Source organism: Bombus huntii, chromosome 16, assembly GCF_024542735.1.
Source record: "Bombus huntii isolate Logan2020A chromosome 16, iyBomHunt1.1, whole genome shotgun sequence".
NCBI lineage: Eukaryota > Metazoa > Arthropoda > Insecta > Hymenoptera > Apidae > Bombus > Bombus huntii.
The window spans coordinates 6,517,620-6,537,804 of NC_066253.1; the positions used below are offsets into that span (position 1 = coordinate 6,517,620).

The following is a 20,185-nucleotide window of genomic DNA, read 5'->3' on the forward strand; positions in this document are numbered from 1 at the left end:
CTTAACTGCTGAATAAGTATTCAAATTTTATTGTTTATTATAATAAATAACAAATTTTGATTACAGTTCATACATAAATTTTAAGAGAGCAAACGTCTATGACAATAAAAATAGTATTTTAGTGATAACGTAAAATAATTGCAGTTAAAAAATATTTCGATAATTATTTTAGTATAATTCTGTAAAGTATTTTATAGTATTTAATATTATATTATTTAAAATTATTGTACATTAAGATTTCTTTAAGTAATGTGAAAAGGAATATAGAAAGTATTTTTTAAGAAACGTGCAGAAAGTTAAACAAAACTTCTGTGAAATATTTTACATATAGTATAATATATGTATGTAAAAACATTATATACAGACATAATTCTCTTTATTTTCAGTAGAAAATACATTTGATAATACTTTCTTATTTTTCTTATTTTTTCTTGCTACATTCCATTGTTCTTATTTGTAATCATAATGTCTGATTATTTTACAAATTATTTTAAATAAATGCTACTCAGATATAAAAATTACATTTGTAACACTTAATCATTCGCATTCATTCTTAATATCATTACAAAAATCAGAAATTTTCTCTACAATACAAAAATCTTGTTCAATTAACTCTAAAAGGAAACTATAGTAATTATATATACTGCAATACATAGATGACTTTTTTGTTCCTTAAAATATTAACCAGTATTCAAATAAAAACTTGAACTAAAAAATTGAATGCATATTGACGCATCACGTTTGTACAAAAATGAAGAAATTTTTACCAGAGAGTATGTGCACAGAAATCCAGATCATCAGTGATTAATGATATTGTAATACATGGAAAAATCTATAACTAATATAAATAGAAACAGCTGAGTATTTGGTATAAATATATAATTAAAATTTTCTATGCACATATAATAAACAGAATCTAGTAATTTTTAATCTCTCCTAGTAAAAAGATTCTCTAATAAGTCTAGTAATACAATACTTTTCATGATGTAAACAATGACATAAATAATATAACAATTTATTTATATCATTGTCTTTGTTTCTTTAATATATTTAGTACTAAAATTGGAATTAGAACTATTACAGTTTGTATTGAATTAATATTTCTTGAAAAATAAAACTTGTACAGTATTCGAATTTTGAAGACCTTTATGTTTGTGTGATCTATCCAAAAATTCAGATCATTTATAAAAGGTGACTTATTTATTTAAGTGAATGTTCTACTTTTAAAGACCGAAAAAATGTCAACTTTGGAATTTTTACATTTTTTACATATTTAGTGTTTTAAAAACATATTTTGGAAGTAGTGAATTTTAGCCAAATTTAAAAAATTGACAAATCTACTATTGGATCAATATTACAAGTCTTACTTTTTACAGCTTATAGAAGTCGCAAGTTTTAAATAGCAAATTTCATATTATTAATTAGCACCATATTGTGTAAAAAAGTAACTATATGTGCAAGGATTAAGATAAATCTACATTTAATCATTTCTGCTGATTAATTGTAAATTGTGCTTAATTAGTACCATCATTTTGAAAGAATTTTCAGACAAAGTGTGATGGACGATACAGCTATGATATGTAATCTCTGATTATCTATGATATTAATAGTAATGGATCATAATTTTTACTTTTAAGTAGCTAAAATATCAATAACTATATATACATTTCTTCACAGGAAACTTTCAAAAATGTCTTAAAGTAACCTATTTAAAGTATCATATCTCTTTACAGTTAATGAAGTATATAAAAATATATTGAAACTAGCTAGAAAAATTTCAGTAATAGTAAAAGTATTGCACAATAACAATTCTACTTAACATGTATTAATATATGATATTTCTGGAAAGACATATGTAACTCAGTAATACATTGTATATAGATTGTACTATAATATTGGACGAAATTAGTATACCAACAAGTTTAAGCACCAAGAAATCATTGAAAATTGATAATAGTATACAAAAGAATGCTTTGGTATAATTATAAATTCCTAAAAAACTTTCTCACAAATAGTAAAGTCATTTTTATTTTTTTCTTTATTTAAACATAGTATTAATCTTTTTGCCAATTTTAGCAAAAGTTATCAAGCATTATTTAACTATTAGAAAATCATGATTCAATTTCATTAATGGCTGGTAAACTTGAGATGTTAAACTTTAATGATATCATAATAAAGTTACGTTTGTGCATTACTATACCGATTATATTAAAATATCCTTGTTGCTATAATTGTTTGTTTTGGAATTGTATACAGTACGATTGATATGTAATCATGACTTAAAATTTTAAATCATATAATAAATTTTATATTAATACGTAAACGTAGGGTTAATATATTCTTATTTCTACTCTTATCTTGTCCATATAATTTCATTATTAACATCAAATATGACTGCATATATGCCCATTTACAACCATAACAGTAAAATAATTCCTTATTATAACTAAATAAAACTATAGTAAACTCACTGATAATTAAACTATAAGTTATTAAGTATATCAATATACACAAATAAAATTAGATCAGTATCAGTATTCGAAATGATAATAATATTAATGATGTATTACTATAGATCCGTGAATAAAAAGACTAACTTGCAACTTTAAATGATTAAAAATGAAAAATTTTCTAAAAAAAAACTGTATGGTTTAAATGGCAGTTATAATGCTGTTATTAACAAGTCTATAATACCTTATAATTTTTAAACTTGTGCAATATTCATTATAGAAACTAGTAATTATGAAATATTATGCAACTTGTAAAGATTTTTTGTTGCTCCTCTTTATAAGAGGTACAGCTGCCCATAATGCAGTGCCAAGAATAAGTATAATACCAAATGCTAGAAATATGGGTTTATATGATCCTATTGTTTCAAATATAACGCCACATATAGGTGGACCAATTAATTGAAGAACTCCATTAACAAATAAAGATATCCCATATGACGAGCTAAGTTTTTCTGTGCCAAGCATATCTGCTAAAATTACCGTTGTGATACCAATGTACATGCCTGAAGACAATCCAAACAATGCACAAAAGAAAGAAAGCATTGTATAACTTGTTGCCATAGGTAATAATGCCAAAGCTATTCCACTAGTACCCAGGCCACCAACGAAATAATAATACTTTGGCACAAAGTCGATATCTGATAATGAAGCACCACTGATTCGCCCAACTAAATCAAGAGCAGAAACAATTGATAAAAGTAATGCTGAAGAATTCTTATCAAATCCTTGTGAAATAGCATATGAAGGCAGTAAGATCATAAAATTGGTATTGCTGATAGCTGAGGTAGAGTTTGAAATGAGAATTACTAAATAAATTGGATCTCTAAGTACACTCAAGTCAAAGAATTGTCGTTTATTTTTTACTTCAACCTTAGTCAACGATGTTCCAGATATTGATTTTTCTGACAATTCTCCTAGTTCTCTTTTCGAACTTTCAAACAACTTCTCGTCTCTGTTCTTACTCAACGATGTGTTATTCAACTCTAGCTTTTCATTTTTTAATTTATTGGAAGTTACAAGAACTTCAGAAGTATTACTTTCTCTTCGTAAAGAATCCACGTTTTGACAATTTACAGTATCTTCTTTCTCTTTGTTCAAACTAGGACCTTTTTCGAAAGTATTTTTTTTCTTTGCTTCATCGCCTTTATCCTCATTTTTATCTTTCAAACAAGGATTTATTTTAGAGTTATTCATTATATTTTCAGTTTCAGAACTTTCTTCTTTCTTTGATCTTGTATTGCTGCATGATGTTTCATTCTCAATCGTGCTGGATGCTTTGAAAAGATCGAAAATTTAATTTAATTTTACAACTCATCTCAAAAAATTATCTTTTCAGTGTCATAAAAATATTCAAATTTAAAATATTTCAAATGTGCACATTATATGTACAATATAATATATATTGTTAAATACCCATTCAGTTTTCATAGTTCTGATTTATTTAGATTGTTATGTTTCTTAATAGTGTATCAATTAAACAATACTAAGTTACCTGTTAGTTTTTTTTTATGGGGGACTGGTTCATCTATAGTTAATCCTTGATTATCAATTCCTCCTTCTACTGGTACCATGATCATGTGTTGTTCAACAGGATGGTATAGTAAACCACATACCAATGTATTTAATGTGAGTGCGCCCATGATTAATACTGCACCTCTAAAAATGTAATGAAAATGTAACACTTTTAAATTTCTGAAAATATGCATTTTAACTATTTTAACTATAGTGATATTTGATCATATTTGATTAAATTTTTTTAAGTGACATAAATTATACACATGCTATTCAATATATAAAGATACATTACCTATATCCAAAACAATCAAGAAGATACTGTAGAAAAGGTGGTAACACGATAGTTCCAATTGCACTACCAGAGATGCACAAGCCATTTGCGAAACCTCGAAGCCTTTCAAAATATGAAGTTACAATATACACTGTTGGTGGAAATGTTAGTCCAGCACCAATTCCAACCATCAAGCCATAGCTGTATTCATAAAATTATAAAATTATTAGTTCTCTTTTTTTTTTAAATATCTAATTTTACTATTACAATAAATTGTAGTGATAATGAATAAATTTTTAAATGATAAAAGAAACATTTTTTTTGTTTAATAAATAATATGTCCGATCACCTTTATTTTTTGATGATAAAGTTTTAGAAAAGATTGTGGGCGCCTGTAAAAGAGCAATCTGTCACACATGTTATTCACTTAAAAGTGTATAAGGGAGTAAATTTTTTTAAAAAATTTTAATAAACAAATTGATTATTTCTTAAATTTTCTTATAAATGCTTTACAAAAATTTTTCTACTATTACACCAAAATGCATGTGTAGTAAGTATGTATTTGGGATGCATTCATTTCAAAAATTACATTGATGTACAGTGGGTTGCTATTCACTAGGCGTTCATAATCTTTACTTTTAAAGTTTCCTTACTAGAAATTTAAGAGAGAGTGAATATTTATCTATTAAACAAAAAATGTTGTTTTCATAATTTTTTTATTTTATCAAAATAAAAATGTCAAGGTTCTTAAGATGATTTTATTATACCTAACGTATAAATAGGAAACTGAATTAGCAAAGTAACTCAGCATCATCCCGCTAGCTGCAAACGCGCCGCCGATGATGGTCACTGTTTTGTAGGAGTACCTAGTTGATAAAATGCTGGATAGTGGACCTATAAGATATCATTTATTTTATCTAATCTTAATATTGTATTGAAAGAGCAAAATATGATTTTAAATAGTGAAACTATGATGTGTCATGTATATCTGAGAATTTACTTGAAAGTTTATTTTATTTACAAACATCTATAGGTTAGAAAAAATGCAGTGACTTTCCTTCATAAGTCTACAAAAATTTATGTTAAATTTCAACAAATTATTCATTGAAAGTTTTTAAAAATGTGGAAGGACGGTGTTTAACAGTGACGTAATGATCTAATTTAATTTATAGCATAAACAATCATTATATAGTTTATTAATTTTAGTAGCTATAACAGCAATATGAGATGAGACATCTTATTACTTCTCATTTAATTTGCAATGAGAAAATATATGAATGTAAAAATTGGCTTACCTAAAGAGTTGTATAAAAAGTAGCATAAAGCTGGCATCCATGAGGCGGCGGTAGAAGTGGATTTGAAAACGTGAAGAAATTCGACGAAGAGGACACCAAACGATTTCACGGTACCCGGAATAAGGAGGTTCACGACAAGAGCTGAAGAAAGGACGACCCATCCCCATCCTCCATCCGGCGGGACTAATTTCGTTTTTACACTCTTCGTCGTCATGTTAGCGTGGAGAATGTGGTGAAAAGCACTCAATTAGATTGATCTGTAATTATACGAAACATGACATTAGATAGTTACAGATATAAAGTATATTAAACAATGGTCCTTGTATAAATGGTCCAGACCTGATCAATTAAGCGGGTAAAGGTAGCGCTCTCTTATTGGAGTTAAGAATAGTAGCGCGCCCTATTTTACCGACAGCGATAATTCGATATTTTTAAATTATCAACAAAAGATGTATTTCAAAAATGACGCAACTCAAGCAAGCTTTTCAGGAAAAGTGAAAAATTATTTGAAAGATTATACAAAAAATATTTTACTCGCTTCTATTAAATGAGTCCCACAATCTTCATTATTATATTTTTACAAAAATGTTTAAAAAGTCAGGGTAAGAAATATTAAAAAAAACTATATTTAAACTTTATAGATTTCACTAGAAGAAATTCACGAAGCTTTATAACTCATTGATTTTCTCCATTCATTTGCCCCATTGTACGATGCGCAGGTGGAATACTTGTAGTGAACGTGAAGAAAGGAATAATCCTTTTTGTTGTCAAATTTGTAGTCAATAAAACCATAAATAAGATTTTAGAATTAATAAACATAGCTGTTAAATAATCAATAGAATACAGAAAAATAATATAATTTTCTAGATAATAATCAGTAAATATAGAGCCCTGCGCAATGAGAAAATTCTATTTTATAATCGGAATCCATTACTATTACAATAGTCCACATGATTCAAATGCCTGTCAACAATAACTAGGAAGTCTTCTGGTCAAAATTGTCCATCGTTCTCAATGTTCCTTTAATATCCAGCCTAAAGGATAAAACTACAGTACTTCAATTACTATAAAACAGAAAATACCGAACGCCTAAGATAGTAATTTAGTTTTTCTCCTTGTGTCGTAAAACTAATAACATGCTTAACACGTTCAATTGTCCCATACATCATGCGTAACGCAAGCTGTCCGTTTTCTGCGATATTGAATAAATTTCTTGAAATAATTGGTACGAATGTAATGCTTCACATAAAAAATGAGCCATGTATACTAAACTAATAATATATGAATATCATAAATATAACCATGTTAAAATTTCTATCTTCATTGTATTTCTTACATCGGTTAACAAATAATTAAATAATTGATGTTTTAAATTGTGTTTCACGAAGTATATACGTATTCTGTCTTATGAAGATAACAGTAGTCAATGTGAAATGTACCATTTACCATAATACACCATGAAATTTCAGAATATAAGTATAAACAAAATTTCTACGTTCTGGTATGTAGGACAAGGCTGAAGTATGAAGTGAACGTGATATAGCTATGTTTCTCTAGGAAAACAAAACATATCGCGTTATTTCTTGCATTATTTATATACGTACATATATTAGTACTATACTCCCTTCCATCTTCCAAGTTATTTTATTTGCAAAAGGAATATGGTGATAGGTTCATGTAATTATTTATAATTTTTCATGAAATTAGTCATACTAAACGGTAGCAAAAATAGTTTATACGTAATGCCATAATTACACGACACATATCCACAGACCCATATGCAATTGAATGGAATAGTCACGTGGCGGCGCGCACGCATCTGCGTACGCGTCTGCGCATGCGCACTAAAAAAAGAGAATGACAGATTTTACTCGAACTTTTCAAACAAATTTCGCATTGTGCAATTGCATTTGTCATACGAACGCATACTATCCCAATTACATAACTTATTTTATCTTTCGTAAGTCACGTAAGGAATATTCCGATAGATCTTTTCAGCTATTTTTTCCCATTTCGCGAAAATTTTATGAAATGAATATTTAACAATTATACTATGTGTAATTTATATAGTAGATCGTTATTTGAATTTATATTAAGATAATTCAATAAACGACATTGACGTGCCTCCTGTACCAAATACAATAGCTCATAGGTATACTGTAGGTATCTATATATTAGTTAATTGGTGTGGTATTTTTAAACTAATAACCAGGTGTGCAATAAATGAGCCATTAGATTGTAAATACAGTTATTGGTTATTTTCAATTATTGTACTAATTATCCCCAATTATAGTATAGTGTACATTGTAGTTCTATACAAACTACTATCCATTAATATTATCACACAAAGATTAATTCAGTTGAAACGTTTTGCTGACTTGTCTTGCAAATAGCAGGTATACATTATGGTAAGTAATATGATAATCAAAGCTTTCAAAGAATTGATTAATTTGAGGAAGTTAGAATTATCTTTGAAATTTATTATAATATAATCTGATTAGGAAAAATATTCGTGATAAATATTGTTTCTGTTGAAGAATATAATTTGTGTATTTAACGAAGAATATGGTAGAATTCTGTAAATTTTCTCAGTAATAAAAAAAGAATATTAAAAAAAGGAAGAAAACATGAGGAACTTTTGACCAGTTTCTATAACATAATTTCACAACTAAAATTAAAAAATTCAATTTTTTAATTAGATTGATAATTTAACTTTTATACTTTCATAGATATAAATTTATTGTAGAACATTCGACATTCATTATATGTAGCTATACAAATTATTGCACAGATAAGATCGATAATTTCATAGAACACAGTTGCAAGATCATATCACTATATGCTAAACGTATTACTATTAAAAATAAAGAAATCTTATGGTATTAGAAAAATGATTTAAACAAGAAATATCACGTGAGTGTATTATGTCAGGTATTTTATTTTTGTAAAGGGGATTATCAACATTGTCAAGTTTATGATATGTGCCCCATTTTTTACACAATATTAGATATTTTCCAAATTCAATAACAATTACTTTTATCTGCGGTAATGATTTTTAACGCTAACAATTAAAATGAAGTAAGATAAGATTTATAACACCTTAGAAATTTTGATTTTTACAGTAATTGGATTCCATTAGTAAAGTAGAAAGTACATCTTCTGTAGCATTGCACCCATTGTCGTGAATATACTTAATGATTATCAGTGTAACAATGCCTTTTGTAAATTTATGAACCTTTCTGTGTATTTATTAAAATGATTATCATTCAGTTGCATGTTAATGAAGAGCACAGAATATAACATTCAGAGTATTCCAGTGGATTAATATATGTACACCCCCGTTCATAAATATTAGGACACTTGCAGAAAATCGAAGTATACCTAATAAACCATTAAAAAATGATTAAAGCTTGTTTGGAACGGTAGACTATAAAGAACTAATATGTTCAACGTCTCAACAAATATCTCACCAATTACACGTATAATAAGGTTACATGTTTTCTTTATTTTCATATATTATCAGATACTTTATTTTTCTATTCCTATTTTGATATTCCTATCAGATACCTATTTCATTATGTCTAATACGTCGTTATTTAACTATATTCTATTAACAGTTTCAGGAATCCGATTTAAACTTTGCACTATTTAATTCCATCCAAATTCCTTCAATGAGATCTTTTAAAATTCTTGCAAATTGTTTTCACAAGACTTTGTCCTGTATTTTGGATCATCATCTTATACGATCTAATTAATTTATCGATTAATTATTTGTCTAACAATCTAGAACAATTGTCGTGTTCTATACAAGTTTAGCAAGTGTCCTAATATTTATGAACCTGTTAACGAGGTATTATACATACCTTAATACATACTCTTTTAAATGCACATTTATAACATATCCCCCATTTCGCCACAATAGTTAATTTAGATATTAGAGATTTTCTAACATACTATGCATAGTTTCGGAATCTAGCGTTACTTTAGATTGATCCGTTGGCGATGTCGCATGCAGAATGCCTTACGCACTTGCCTGTCCGGAATAAATGCAATTTTCATTAGAACACGCGTTCAATGAAACTGTAAGGTAAACGTGCTTCGGTTACAATTGATGATTACGTGAAGTAAACAACAAAGACACGATTTCTATATTTACGTGCAACGAACGCACAACGGCCTAATAAAAATAGATGAACTTTGATGCAATCGTGACGAACACAGCACTCGAACCCGTAACAAATAGAAATTTATTCCATGCCATTTCAAATAACTGTATACCACTATATTTAAATTGCATTAGAATATTCAAAGTGGATAAATCGAATGTAAGGAATATAGCCATTCGTGAACATTTTCGAGCATCCTACAAAACGCCTAAGTTTCTTGAAACAAGAAATTTGAAATTTTTTAAAACATAAATTAAACACTCTTAAAACTTAAAACTTAATAAAACACTCTTTTTCCTTTTTTCAAAGATAGGAATGCTTGAGAATTTCCATCACATCGGCAGCCACGTCATACATCCCTGAAGGCCCCTATACGCGTTGAAACATGTTGCGATGCATGCATCGATACTTAGGATTCACGATACATGTTACAATTTACGTAATTCGGTATCGGCAAATCGGCATCAGAAACAACTTGTATCGATTATGCGAGGAATTAGAATCCCGGTCTTAGTCGGTGAGCAAGGCTCAATTGGAGCGCAGGTTTCAACTTACAGAGGGTGGCACCGATACCGAATATAATTTGCAGTAGATTTTCATCATTGTATTTTGTTTCTCGATCCTTAGACGAACTTCATATATTAATAGATATTGAAAGGCGTATGCAAATAATTCTTAGAATTATTCGGTTCGTTCGTTTTCAATTCTTACAATAAAACGCTAAAACGATTGAGAAAATTTGTTCCTCTTGATTAGCTATCTTCCTGCCTGGTTCTGTTCAATGTACAATTTTTGCTCTTTATGATCAACCTCCTATTATCGATAATAATACCGCAGTTGGAAAATAATCGGGCATTTTGAAACACTTGTTCCAACGTTATCATACCATAAACTGAAACTGATGCAGATTCCCAGGTGTCGATGTAATACGACACGTTTCAACGCTTATACGAGGCCTTTAAATACACAGTAAGTTAACGGCAAGTTATCGAACAAACATATTTTCATCGAGACGTTTTAACATGTTAAATGCAGGAAGTTAGTAGGGAAATTCGATGAGAACAAATTTCTGTCCAAAATCCGCGCTGACGAAGACCAAATAAATTTATAATCCGTACGTGACGGCATTCAAATAATAATTGGTCACCTTTTCCGCGAATGAGAAATGGTTTTCAGTGGCAACACGAGACTTTAATTACCACGAAGCAATTGACGCTTCGCTAAACGTACTTGAACGTGTTAAAATTGCGCGTCAATGGAGCAAGCGTAGAGATGTCCTAATAAACACTTTTTCAATATTTGCGTTTTTATCCTGCCTCGCTCGTCACGCGTCATGTCATCGATTTCGTCAAAGAAAAAAAAAAAAAAAAAAAAAAGAGAAAGAAAGAAAATCCCATTAATTATTACTGTAATAACGTGACATAATGCGTAGAAATTCTAGTTGAAAAAACATGGAAACGGAGTCGAAAAAGTCTTCGAATTTTTGCCAAAATGAACCCGGGTGAAGACGATGGTATTTATAGGTATCCGTATTGAGCAATATCAGCAAAAGTACGGTATAACCTGCAGGACTTGTTTTTGCATAAAGAGCCATAAGCTGTAAGAGGTGCAAAGTCGAGATATTTAAGAAGTTCTTTACATTCTTAGAGGTCTGTTTCAGCGTCACTTAACGTCGGTCATTTTAGAATCGTCGTATTGCTCGAGGCATTGCCGCTAACTTTAACTACAGTGGTATTTCCTCCTCTAACGTTATTTGACCTTTATGAAAACGATTCAAGAACCTCGTGTAACGAGACAAATAAATAAAAGCTTACGCTACTCAGATAATCTTATTGCCACCGTTTTCTTTCTCACGTTTTTCCACGAATAGTATCATTTTTCCTCGGCTAATTTATCGATATTAATAGCACAACCAACAGCTAATATTTATTTATTTTATTATTATTATTATTCTTGCGTTAGGATTTCGCCCATTGCAAGCTTCGATAATAAACTAGTTGCAAATATATGTAAATAAATAAGTAGTAATATTACGAAAGTATATGAGTATAAGATATACGTATAAGTAAGAATCTTACTTTGGTATAGTGACGATGATACTATCTGCGTGAATCTTATTCCTATTCTTATTACTAGCAATTAATAATAACACATTGCCATAAATGAAGATATGCTATCTTAGTACTCGAGGCAAATTGCACTAATTCTCATTGCCATCTATACGAAACAGTACAGTCTTCATAAATGCCCTTCAGTGTTCGCTTTCATAATTTGCCTAGTGTTTTTATTTATGTATGTTTCTGGTCTAAATTAACTATATATTGAGCAGCCTTTAAGGTTATGTTCGATCGATTCTGACTTTTTCCTGTCACATATTTGGCATAGAGCCAAATACCTTCATCTATATAATATTATGGTACTTCGTTTATTCTGTTGATTTTCAATTATTTTTTTCTTGTCGTATTAGAATCTAGAATTTTTTTAAATTATTAACAGCTAATTTATTGATATTTATGCTAGAATCAATATAAATATAATAAATTCACGTTTCTAAATTTGTATTCCAAAGTACATATTCCTAGATAAATTAATTAATTGAAAATTTATATTCTACGAATTTTGTGAATTTGCAGGAAGTTCGACCTTTCGTAGAATATTTTAGTATAATACGACCTTGGGAAGTATTATGGTACCTATTTCGTATGTTAAAGTAATTATGTAAAACCTTGACGCGGTATAACCGTTATAAGGAACCGAGACTGTTTCGTCTAGAATTTATGAAACAGTATATTATAATAAAACAAAATTTCGATAACAATAATGGTACTGAGAACAACGAAAAAGTGATGTTAAATTGTAAATAACTTTACGATAAAAGTGGCATCGAATGTCGATTTGAATATAAACGTCAATTCCATATGCATTAATGTCAAACGTGGAACAGAAAAAAATGGCAATGAATGGTACTTACAAATGTTAATAACGAGGGAGAAAAATGTTACTACAGAAATGACAATAAATGGTAAAAAAATTGATAACAAAAGGAAGAAATATTGCTGTAAAGGAGTGACAATAAAAGCATTGATGGCAAATCGAAAAAGTATTACAATAAAAAAGATGTTGCAATAACAAATTGTACTAAATAATAAAAAAAATAATTTATGTTACGGGAAATGATATTAAATAATAAAAAGTGGTATGGTATGATATTTATACAAATCCTTTTTTTTTTCAAACACAGATAAAGTATTATAGGTCGAATAAAAGAATGTTTTATATTCTGATTATAATAATGTGCATTTCACTTTTGATATTTTATATATTTTTAGCATTTGTGCATCTCTTTGTTTATATTTGTTTATATTTTATATTGTTCATATATAGTATGTTCATGTATAGTTTATATTGTTCATATTTTTGCACACTTATAGCCATCGTGAATGCATAAGAATATTCCAGCCTAATAATAAAAATCGCTCTACTCACTAAAACAACCGGGGAATCATTAGTATGAATCGTTTTATAGCATCAATCAGGTAAACAGAAATAAAGAAGTACTATAGTGGCTAGTTAAATTGACTTGTTATTCCTATGATACTGTAATAAATATCAACTTTAAGACAGGCATTAAGAAAAAATAAAAGACACAGGTAATGGGTATAAAGGCCAAAGTGACATGAAAAACGATCCCTTAATTAGTTTAAGCAATGTGGTAAACAAAATAAAGAGGCAATCACTTGTTTGAAAATCACAAATCAATGAAATATTGCAACAACAAAAATGACACTAAATGGTAACAAAATTATATAAATACAGTAATAATAGATTTGATACCAAAAATGGTATTAAATAATAAAAAAAATGGTACCTAGTAAGATACCTATATTGCAATCATAAGAAATGACGCCTTAATACTCAAGAAAAGAATATGGCAACTCTGAGAAATAGTATCAAGCAATTAAAAAAAATATATTACATTGATTGAGCAGAAACAATGATTTATTGCCACAACAAAAATGGCAATGAATGGAAAAACAACGCCGAATAGAAGATGGAAGTACCGGAATAGCAAATTGATGAATTAAAAATGTGATGTTAATAGAAAATATTCTCGTGGGAATTATAGTTTCATTATTTTTGTAGTTGTATAATTTCTAATTCTTCTGCAAGGAAAATCAAAGGATCATAAACGGTTGAATAATGGGAAAAGGAAATAATAAATGTTTATTATATACTTTCCAATTTCCTCGCGATAAAAGTTAATGAATTAAAAATATGTATGTTTTAGTAGGAGAAAACCTTATAGAAACATTGGAATTTTTGTAATTCTATACCTTTTTATCCTTCTCTAACAAAAGAAGAAGAAAAACACTGTTGCAGAGCTATCAAGGGATTCTGTATTAATGACTATGATTTGCTTCGAAAAAAACCTTCGTAACATCATGAGCTATGCCGAAGATAGTCGTCGATTAAATTGCTTCTATAAACAGTAAAATTCGAAGATCCTCTCCCGCTAAAAATAATCTCTTCCACGAAATGTTATTCTACAATGGTGGTTTTCGTTACTTGTTACAGTCGAGAATTAATGGAAATATTCGTTATAACTAAACATGAAAATATAATAATGTTAACAATTTATGATAATAGAAATTCTGATGACGCATCTTTTCCTCGCGCGGATACGTGTCGCGTCCTGCTGAAAAAAATCATTTCTGCGCGAGGAAAATTTTAATGCAAATTGTTGGCTGACTTGAGTTATTGGATGATTATAATAACAACTACTGTGTGTGACTAATAAGTTACACGTAAAATCTCCTTGTTTATTCACACCGCATAAATGTTTGGAACGAAGCGAACGATATTTTCCTAATACGATTATTACCAAATAAATGTTATCAAATTATAGAAATAGCGTTGCAATACTAATTGTAATACTATTATAGCATCGATATTAACTACAATTTAACTATATTACTTGTGATGTTTTTATTTCTTGATTTCACACTAAGAAATATTTTTAATGTACGAGAATATCGTTATTTCTGAATATTATTCTAGAAAATGATTTAGACATCACTTTCGCGTAAAAATATCGATGCTGGCGAGAAAGCCGGCCAATCAATCATTTGCGAGAAAACAATATCGACTGCGACACAGTATCTTACCGTGAAATCTCAAATAACGTGTTCGCTTAATTACATAATTTGTTTGATAGTTTCTTTTTTTCTTGGAAGCTAAATTACAATTCTTGCATTTTTCTTTTGTAGAAATAATTAATAGGCAAATTATCGGCTTTTCACAATATTTAGTGATTTATTAACTTTTACCGCGAGAAGACTAAATACTGTAATTTACTATTTCAATCGTTTAAATTGGACACTTCTTCGATTTCCATTTGCAAAGATTAAAAATTATACAATTACAAAAGTTGTAACATTTTTACGAGAATCTTCTTTCATTAAAGACATATTTTCGATTTATTAATTTTTATCATAAATAACCCGAAATTACAAAATATAATATTAAATTAAATTACAAAGTACAAATTTGTCATTTCATTTTTTATTTCCTTCAAGCACAATTAAAAGTTGCAAAATTTTTACAATTTGTAAAAAGTACGAATGCAAATTGATAAAAATAAAAGTCGTGATTCGTAGTATTTCGATTGGAAATCTAAGATATGTAAAAATACTATCATTAGTCAAAGATTTAATCAATTTAAAATAGCTTTATGCACATCCAGTCGTTCTTCGAATAATTGGCGATCCCACTTTTTATACTTCAACTATATAATTTCAAGCAATCGTAATTACATATATGCTGACAAACAGCTGGTACGAGATTTTTAACTGAGTTCTTTCGAACAAGATTAGTTTCACGTGCAGCTATAGTAGATTGTAGAATTCACGTTACGTGCAGCCAAAGAAAAGTGAGTACTCGGGTCTCAATGACTTACATCTCTCGCACGCTATAACCAGGACCCGGAGCAAATTTTATTGGAAATAAAACTGAAAGATAACAACTTCAACTAACGAAACATAATTCAGCCGATTTATGATTTTTTCAAACTGTAACTGTATTTCATGATATATCGAAATCAATTTTGATTACCTTAATTAGTGAATTTTTTTAAAGCAAAATAACAAATAAACGTGAAGCTCTAAGTAAGAATGGAGGATAATTTCAAACAACGAATCACAATTAATGAACCAATTCGTTATTTCAACAAGTAATTCTATTTTAGATCTAACAAATTAAAATTAATATTAAAACGATGCAACGTATAAAGGTAGAGTTTTTAACGCTGTATGTTGCATCTATTGCAGTCATAAACAATAAAACCCAATTATTTTAGAACGTAACAGCATTTGCTCTCAGAATTGTTCTCCTTTCAATTAGTCTTGGATATTAATTGCACTAGCCTGTGTATAGGCGCGAGGAAATTTGTATTTTTAACTCTCTTGGCATAATAGAATCAGATATTGTTACTTGGAAGCTTGTATTCCATTTTATTCAAATAAAAACAAAATAAAGATTCATTTCACTTTTGCTGGCGAAATAATGAAATAATTTAAACGAAGATAATTCTTTGATTCAAACAAACTAACCTATAATTATTTCAAAGTAACTTTGTGCCAGATAAAATGATCTTGAAATATTTAGCGTATCTGTGTACGTATAACAATGGCCGTGCACCATTTTCAATATTTTCAAAACACAACACGTAATTCAAGAAAAGCAAAAATGTCACGTATCGACATTCATCACAGAATCGTAACTTTGTCGAGCCGTTCAAAATTTTATGAGCCTAGCGAGATGATTTAAAACGTAACAATATTTACACGATCGGGAAAACGCAGCGAAACCTGAAAAGCAGGATTTTACGTATTTTTTACGCGTAACATTCGTTTCACGTAAGTTTGACACGAATAATTGCAATGGCCAATCTATTTCCATTCACTTAAACAAATTAAATTCGCTTAAAGATTAAAACACGATCGAAAGTACATAATGTTATCATCATGGGTGATGGTTATCGCGGCGAAATTTCTTTAATTATACAAGCTATTGCATACTATAGTTATTAATCGAACTTTTCAAATAGTAACAAATATGAAATACTATATTAATAAAATTTTGGCAATTATAGAAGTTATTAAATATTATCGACAAAAATATCAAATACTATCTCTTTTAACAAAATTCCTAAAACCGTGAAATATACTAAATAGTATCCCTATCAATTATCGTTGTTACCAGTCAGTTATATAAAATATCTAAAATTAAAAAAAAAAAAAAATACCAAGTTCTATTATTCTGAAACTTCTTCAAATCGTACGAAAGAAATTATTAAATTAAACACATTATTTAAGTTAGATAAGAAATATGAATGACGGATGATAGACGTTTCCTACGTTAACAAACTATCCGAAACTGTCAAACGATCGAATGTCAACCGCGTGGAAAAAATCGATTCGCGATTTAACGATTTCGCGAAGGCGGTGTCGAGATTATAGTCACATCCGAAAGATAAACGTGCACTGACCTGTAGAGGTTCCGCGACCTGTGCAAACGGTGGTCGGTCCACAACGCTCGGTGACACTAGTTTTCTTGTTTAGGCAGAGAAGGGCAGCCCGGCCGGAGGAATCTTCACGGGACGTTCACTATCATCGTGAGTCTTGAACTAGACTGTGCACAGGCACTGAAGAACTCGTTCCTTTCCCTCTTCCTTTTCTTTCAGTCCAGCTCAAGCTGGAGGCGGAGGGACACCCGAAGGTTGCCCTCGACTTTAACCAAACGAAAATGGTTAGCATATCGCAGCATCATAAATCGAAGCGTCTTCATTCGTGCAACAGCTTTCAACCACCGAACTAATAGATAGATCACCGTCGGTGTCCTCCGTAAAATCTCTACATCAGCCACTGACAACCGTTTAGCAAATAGAATATTTCATTTCTCTATCTCGATACAATGTTTCATATACTGTGTCTCACTAAAGCATTTCAACGCTTCTATAAACGTTTCTATTTTGTTTCATAAAGATTTCATTAGAATTCATTTGATATTTATTGCAAGCATACACTTCACAGAGATTATTTAAGTATTTGAATAATCAATTATTATATTAGTTAGAGCATCTTTAACATTAACTATATGCTTAAAACTATTTATACTGAAACGAATATTTTTCTAAATGTGTATTTGCAATAAATGTATTCTAATATTTACCTTTATACGTATTCATTTTAAGAGTGATTCCATATTTTATCAATATACAATGGTTCACGGAAGTATTTCAACGTGTGTATTTATTGAAATTGTGTGTATAATATAAAACACTGAAATCTCATTAGCACTGTAATGAGACATGACGATGATTATATTGGTCTTTGAAACCAATCTGAAGATAGTTACAACATAGTTACTGCAAACGTATATTTAATTCGAGACTAGTATAGATCATGATTAATCATCTTAAACATATAATACGTAAATAGTCGACTCTCGTTACAATGCTAATCGAATTTCAAAGTGTTTCATTTTTATGTAACATGCATAATATATACATAAATACTTCGTGAGCTATTGTATGTACAATCGATAGTATCGAACAAAACGAAGATCTATTGAAAACGATCGTATCTGTGACATAAAAAGAATGAGAAACTACATTATACATTATTCAAAGTGTAACACGCGAAAACAACGTTTTTACATTGATACGTACGTTTATATAATGCCTAGAGGAAAGCAGATGGTGGTGAATGGATGCACGTTTCTCTTTGCGCATGATAACGTTTTACTATTTTAGATATACTACACGGAACGATTTCTATCAAAAGTACTGAGGATCTAAATGAAATTTAGAAATAGAAAGAAAGACCTTGTATCGAATAACTGGTTTAAACATTAAATATGAACAATAACGATTTGCATTGCTTATATAAATACATACATTTGCTTATATAAATGTAGAGATTTTATATAGACGCGCGACTAGTGAAACTCGGTAAAACTCGTACATTTTCATAGGAATCGGTCGCGTTTCCATTACATCACAATTTGCTTACTGCTGCGACGTTACACACAAACATACGCGTATCGCGTGCGTATCGTAAGCGTAGGTACGGATCCTGAAACGCGATTATCGCGAAATTCTCTCGAGGTTGCAACCACGATCTTGTTATTATCCTTATCAAAAAATATTCACCGATTACGTACGATAATTTCGATCAAATGTGTATTTCGATCATGCTGCGGCCTCGTGGCGGGAGATAGAGCAGGTTTACTTAGCGGTTTGGTGCTAGATGCACTTGATCGTATAGCCAGTAAACCATGCGAAATACACGGGTAAAAGTTACACAGGGTGGGAGATTCCTCCTTCCAGACCCTGTACGCACCACCGGTTCTCACCTTTATTCGAACCAACACCGAGCCAAGCTTGACCACCATACGTTATAGCCAATATATTATTCCAGTGGGCCAAGCTAAGATATCGGGGAGATTCTTTCTTCTCTCTGCTCTTTCCCCCTACTGTACAGATGTGGTTGCTTTTGTACATCTTCTTTCTACCAACGAACGTTCTTTCAGTCCGTTTTTACTGGTCATCTCCTTCTGCTCGGTCGGTATTGCTCCTTTTTTTCCCTCTCGCGCTCCCTTCTTTACCCTCCTCCTTAATCGTTATCCTGCAGGTTGCTTATCACTTTTTATTTGAAAATGCGCGCTGCTATTTTTAACCTGGGCATTCTTCTTCCTCGCAATCTTGTTTCTTCCCAGCTCGTCTTTCTTCTTACCAAGAAGTCCCGACGCTGTTCTCTTCTCTTTGGACAAATAAAAATGTATTGCCGAGATCCTTGTATATAAATCTTTCTTTTCATTTTATACGGTAGTTACAAAAAGTATTTGTATATCTTTTTAAATTTATCAATTAATTAATTAGGTACAAATAGATTATATTTTGTATTATTTAGAGGTACGTTTCATGTGACAGCGAAAATTTGATGATTATGAAAATTGAATGAACATTCTGATAAAAAAATGATTCATTGGAAAATAAGGTTATTTGCTAATTTTTTTCTTTTTTCTTTCTTTGTAGCCATTGTACTTCGTTTTATTTTTACTTCTTAATAACGATACGGTACTATAATAATTTTTACGGACCATAAAAAATGCTGTTTGACTTAAATACCGCAAATATCATTTTTTGCAAGATATTACATACAATGATTCACGAAAGTATATGAACACTTATCGTAAAAATCTTTTATGTATGTATGCGTAACATGTAACTTTATATAATATTTTGAGATTTCATTAACACTGTATTGAGTTATATCGATCAAATTTGAGCCATCTTAAACAAATAATAAATCATAAAGATTGTTCCAGTGAATGTAGAGCTTATTAATATTTATAATGGATAATTGA

At 29.7% G+C, this 20,185-nt stretch overlaps 1 protein-coding gene across 2 annotated transcripts; it reads right to left on the reverse strand.

The window, feature by feature from the left end:
* Position 1: 1 nt before the first annotated feature.
* On the reverse strand, positions 2-17,472 carry LOC126874360 (monocarboxylate transporter 13-like). 2 transcript variants are annotated; one of them, XM_050636291.1, is made up of 6 exons: positions 17,304-17,472; positions 5,592-5,848; positions 5,064-5,190; positions 4,318-4,497; positions 4,003-4,166; positions 2-3,784 (listed from the first exon to the last, which is right to left on the reverse strand). In XM_050636291.1, the coding sequence occupies exons 2-6, from the start codon at positions 5,803-5,805 to the stop codon at positions 2,751-2,753; spliced, it is 1,719 nt and encodes a 572-aa protein (XP_050492248.1). In that variant the 5' UTR covers positions 5,806-5,848; positions 17,304-17,472; the 3' UTR covers positions 2-2,750. The 2 variants fall into 2 exon arrangements, with proteins under 2 accessions (XP_050492248.1, XP_050492249.1); XM_050636292.1 differs by lacking the exon at positions 17,304-17,472 and adding an exon at positions 5,931-6,849.
* Positions 17,473-20,185: the final 2,713 nt, after the last annotated feature.

Excerpts from the sequence above, each read along its gene's own strand:
- LOC126874360 (XM_050636291.1), bottom strand. The coding sequence starts at position 5,805 with ATGACGACGAAGAGTGTAAAAACGAAATTAGTCCCGCCGGATGGAGGA. Across the intron at positions 5,191-5,591 it reads CTTTTTATACAACTCTTTAG|GTCCACTATCCAGCATTTTA; the intron begins GTAAGCCAATTT and ends GATATCTTATAG. Across the intron at positions 4,167-4,317 it reads CTTGATTGTTTTGGATATAG|AGGTGCAGTATTAATCATGG; the intron begins GTAATGTATCTT and ends TTACATTTTTAG.